This window comes from Sinocyclocheilus grahami, unplaced genomic scaffold (genome assembly GCF_001515645.1).
Source record: "Sinocyclocheilus grahami isolate Dianchi unplaced genomic scaffold, SAMN03320097.WGS_v1.1 scaffold1875.1, whole genome shotgun sequence".
NCBI lineage: Eukaryota > Metazoa > Chordata > Actinopteri > Cypriniformes > Cyprinidae > Sinocyclocheilus > Sinocyclocheilus grahami.
In genome coordinates this window covers 114,525-118,975 of record NW_015507054.1, presented here as the reverse complement: position 1 = coordinate 118,975, position 4,451 = coordinate 114,525, and the positions used below count along the sequence as shown (strand labels likewise).

Sequence of the window (4,451 nt, the reverse complement as noted above, 5' to 3'; positions counted from 1 at the left end):
TATATATATATATATATATATATATATATTCTGTTTATGTATATACTTTATTCTATATATAGTACCAGTCAAATGTTTGAACCCTCGAATGAGAAAGTGTCCAAACTTTTGACTGGTACTGCACTATAATATACACAAAGAATATCGGCCGATATATCGATATCTGCCTTTTTTTACTCTCTAATATCGGTATCGGCCCCGAAAAACCCATATCGGTCGGGCTCTAGTATTTATTTGAAGAAAATGTGATTTCCAGTGCTGTGACTTACTGAGTGTACTGTTGGATATAGTGTTTGCTTATTCTTTTCTTTTTTTTCTTCTGAAAATGCCTTGAGGTTTACAGACTCAAAAATTTGCTAAAGTATACACCTGTTTGTTTTGCAGATTTTTTTTTCAAGTTTTTTTTTTTTATAATATTTACTGAAATACTAAAACGTAAAATAATTTAAAATAAATGTACATTTTTGTGCAGCAATTTTTTATGCTTTTGATATTTACCATGTTTAAAATAGTTTGATATCGTATATATTGGTGATCATCAGTCGACCACTACTCTATACATTATGAAAACAGGTCAAACTAGGAAAAAAGAAGCTTCTCTCAAATGCTAAAGCAGTGAAATTCCTAATATTTATTCCAACAATTCCAATAATTTCAGTGAAAATCCAACAACCACAATCACAGACAATACATTTGAGATATGTTTGGATTTCTTACACTGATTTCTCACTGATTTAGCTACAGCAAATAGCACAAGTGGCTTCTAGAATTTGAGCAGAATATTGCAATGGAGATCGCTAAACTTTGAAATGTTTTCAACATACGTGTTTTTCAATGTTGATGTTTGCCAGAAGATTGAGTAAATTGCTGTGCATAAAATGTGTCCATTTAAGAGAGAAGCTCTGACCGGGGGATATTAACCCTTTGTGATCGTGATAACGATTAAAAAGCGATTAATCATGCAGTTTGTAGGCATCAGAATAAGAAATGTGTTTTGCTGTTTAGACTTCAAGTGACATTTCTCTTGATGTATATAACATGTTTCCTTTTCTTGGGTTTTTTTTTTTCTTGTGTGTGTTATTTCCAGCTCAAGCGTTTTTGTTTTCCCTTGCTGCAGTGGTAAATTCTTCGAGGCACAGTTACCGTCGTCTCTTGCTCCGGGTGCTAAACTGCGGGTGAAGGTTGAGACGGTGTTCAGTCACATGCTGAAGCCCTTCCCCACCCACATCACCCAGGCCGAGCGACAGCTGGTGGTCTTCCAGGGGAACCACTACCTGTACTCCCCATACCCCACCCGCTCCCAGACCACCCGCGTTCGCCTGGCCTCCAAAACCGTGGAGAGCTACACTAAGCTAGGCAACCCCACCAAGAGCGAGGAGTCCATTGAATATGGACCGTTCAAAGATGTTCCTCCCTTCAGCCAGGTGACTGACCATAATAATCACTGTGTTGTACTGTAATATACTTTAAACTGTGTGTTTGCATGATAATATTGTCGTTACCTGGTAATTATGAAATTAATTTACAGAATGCATCACTTGAGTTTTGTTTTTACATGCAAAAAAAGTTTGAGGTCAGTCAGAGTTTTCTCTTCTGCTTACCAAGGCTAATTTATTTGATCAAAAATACAGTAATATTCTGAATTATTACTATAATTTAAAACAACTGTATTTGTGTGTGTGTGTGTATGTATATATATATATATCTCTCTCGCTTCAGTGTCACATGGTCCTTCAGAAATTATTCTAATATGCTGATTTGCTGCTCAAAACACATTTATCAATGTTGAAAACAGTTGTGCTGCTTAATCTTTTTTTGTGAAAAGCATGATACTTTTTTCTTTTAATGAATTGAAAGATTGAAAGAACAGCATTTATTTGAAATAGATTTTTTCATAAATGTCTTTACTGTCACTTTTGACCAGTTTAATGCTTTTATTTTTATTTCTAAATAAAAGTATTCATTTCTTTCAAAAGCAAAAAAAGACTTGCGTACACCATATTTTTGAATGGTAGTGTATAAACCTTTTGAAAACTGCTGGCTTGTAGGATGACATGAAGATCCACTATGAGAACAACACACCCTTCCTCACCATCAGCAGCGTCACGCGCACCATCGAGGTCTCTCACTGGGGCAACATCGCCGTGGAGGAAACCATCGACCTGAGACACACCGGTGCCTACCTGAAGGGGCCTTTCTCCCGCTATGACTACCAGAGACAGTCTGATAGCGGCATTTCATCAGTCAAATCTTTCAAGGTGTCTTAACTCTCTTATTTGTATTCATTTTTTGAAAATCTTTAAAGAATTTAGCAAAATGACTGCTGGTCCAACATCCTCACTCGCGTCCCAGTAGCCAACTCTAAACAACTCTGTTTTGGTCAGAGCTATTACATTTTTTTTATCACATGAAGCTTAAATTAAGCTTTAAACCAGATTAAGTAGAAGAAACAATTTGGTGTTCTTCCACTTACTTGTTTTGTCTTCCTGCAGACCATCCTCCCAGCCTCTGCTCAGGACGTGTATTACCGTGATGAGATCGGGAACATCTCCACCTCTCACCTCCAAGTTCTAGATGATTCCGTAGAGGTTGAAATCCGTCCCCGTTTCCCGCTGTTCGGTGGCTGGAAAACACATTACATCGTTGGTTATAATCTTCCCAGCTATGAATATCTCTACAATCTCGGTGGGTGTCTGGTATCAAGTCGAAAATGTTAAAAACATTTTCTATTCATTTAAACCCATTATAATGGCATGCATCCTTTTGTTCTTTAGGAGATCAGTATGCCCTGAAAATACGTCTGGTCGATCATGTCTATGATGACCAGGTCATTGACCAACTAACTGTGAAACTGATCCTTCCTGAAGGAGCCAGGTGAGCATCTGATATGCTTTAGCATGAGCATGTCTCACAATCAAAATCATCATCAAGTTTGATTTGATGATTTACTACTATGGTGTTCTCCCCAGAAATATCCACGTGGACACTCCCTACCCCCTCACACGCAGTCAGGACGAGCTGCATTACACTTACCTGGACACCTTCGGCAGACCTGTGCTGGTGGCCACCAAGAACAATCTGGTGGAGCAGCACATTCAGGATGTTGTGGTAAGCTAAGGCTTGCATGGAAAACTTGCAACAGGGTCATTTTAAAAGGCGTTAAAGGGGTCATATGATGCCATTTTTAGTGCATGTAAAGTTGTTACAAAGTGCCAAAAATGCTTTGCGGTGACGATGTCGGCAAAAGTGTGCTTGTTCAAAAAGTGAGCCATTTGAGTAACCCCAAAAGTGAGTATTAACTGTCTTTCCCATTAGGTTCACTACACCTTCAATAAGATCCTGATGCTGCAGGAGCCTTTGTTAGTGGTGGGAGCATTCTACATCCTCTTTTTTACTGTTATCATCTACGTGCGCCTCGACTTCTCTATCACAAAGGTGCGTCTGGAGCACACAGTATTGTTGAAGTGACCCAAGGTGTCACATTGTTAACTAAGCTGTCTGTTTCCTCATTTCCTCCATTAGGATCCAGCAGCAGAGGTGCGCATGAAGGTGGCCTCCATCACCGAGCAGGTCTTGACTCTGGTGAACAAGCGTCTCGGTCTGTACCGCCACATGGACGAAGTTGTGAACCGCTACAAGCAGTCCCGCGATACCGGAGCACTGAACAGCGGCCGCAAGACCCTGGAGGCCGAACACCGCACCCTCACCAATGACATCACTGCACTACAAGCCCGTCTCAAAGCAGAGGGCACCGATCTGGCTGAAAAAGTAGAGTCTTCAAAAAGCCCAACATCTTTCAAAATGCCGCTGCAAGCTCTAAATGTTTGCTGTCTCTCCATCTGCAGGTTGGTGAGATACAGAAGGTGGACAGCCAGCTGAAGGATCTGGTGTGCAGATGCTGTCTGGAGGCCGAACGGCTGGTGGCCGGAAAGGTGAAGAAGGACACCTACATCGACTCGGATAAAACCCTGTCAGGCAAGAGGCAAGAGCTGGTCAGCCGCATCGACAGCCTTCTGGATGCCTTGTAAATCAAACATCAGAAATCCAGTCTTCAGCCGGGCCATGAAACAGTCAGGGTCCTCAGAAACCGTCACACACACTCAGACTGGACTGACGGATCAATACTGTACACTCACAAACAATATGCATCATTCTGTGAACATCATGTTTGTGGCTTAGTAGGACGTGAAAGTGATCTTTGCAGGATGTGCATGTTGTTTTGTGTTGCTGAATGTGTGTGATTGGAAGAGGATTTTGTGAATTTTTTTTTTTTTTTTTTTAAGTTTCAAGTTTCTGAATGTCAAATGCAGTCTTCATTCACACAATCCAGCAGACTGGTTCCTTTTAATATTCGTTTGCAGTTTTGGAGTTGGGTTTGAATTGAAATGAGCTCTACAACCCTCACCTGAAAAATGTCTGCACTTATTGTTTCCAAAAAAAAAAAAAAAAAA

At 40.3% G+C, this 4,451-nt stretch overlaps 1 protein-coding gene and 1 long non-coding RNA gene across 2 annotated transcripts in view; one reads left to right on the top strand and one right to left on the bottom strand.

The window, feature by feature from the left end:
* Positions 1–4,451, top strand: part of LOC107573146 (dolichyl-diphosphooligosaccharide--protein glycosyltransferase subunit 1-like) — a 7,419-nt gene extending 2,968 nt beyond the window's left edge. The window contains exons 3-10 of the mRNA XM_016259593.1: positions 1,094–1,424; positions 2,049–2,258; positions 2,493–2,685; positions 2,775–2,874; positions 2,970–3,108; positions 3,316–3,435; positions 3,523–3,768; positions 3,846–4,451. Coding sequence (XP_016115079.1) covers positions 1,094–1,424; positions 2,049–2,258; positions 2,493–2,685; positions 2,775–2,874; positions 2,970–3,108; positions 3,316–3,435; positions 3,523–3,768; positions 3,846–4,028 — 1,522 coding nt within the window. The 3' untranslated portion in view covers positions 4,029–4,451. The remainder of the gene's footprint in view (positions 1–1,093; positions 1,425–2,048; positions 2,259–2,492; positions 2,686–2,774; positions 2,875–2,969; positions 3,109–3,315; positions 3,436–3,522; positions 3,769–3,845) is intronic.
* The window catches only part of LOC107573148 (uncharacterized), an 894-nt gene continuing 721 nt past the window's right edge, over positions 4,279–4,451 (bottom strand). Inside the window, exon 2 of the long non-coding RNA XR_001607451.1 lies at positions 4,279–4,421. This is a non-coding gene — a long non-coding RNA (uncharacterized lncRNA). The remainder of the gene's footprint in view (positions 4,422–4,451) is intronic.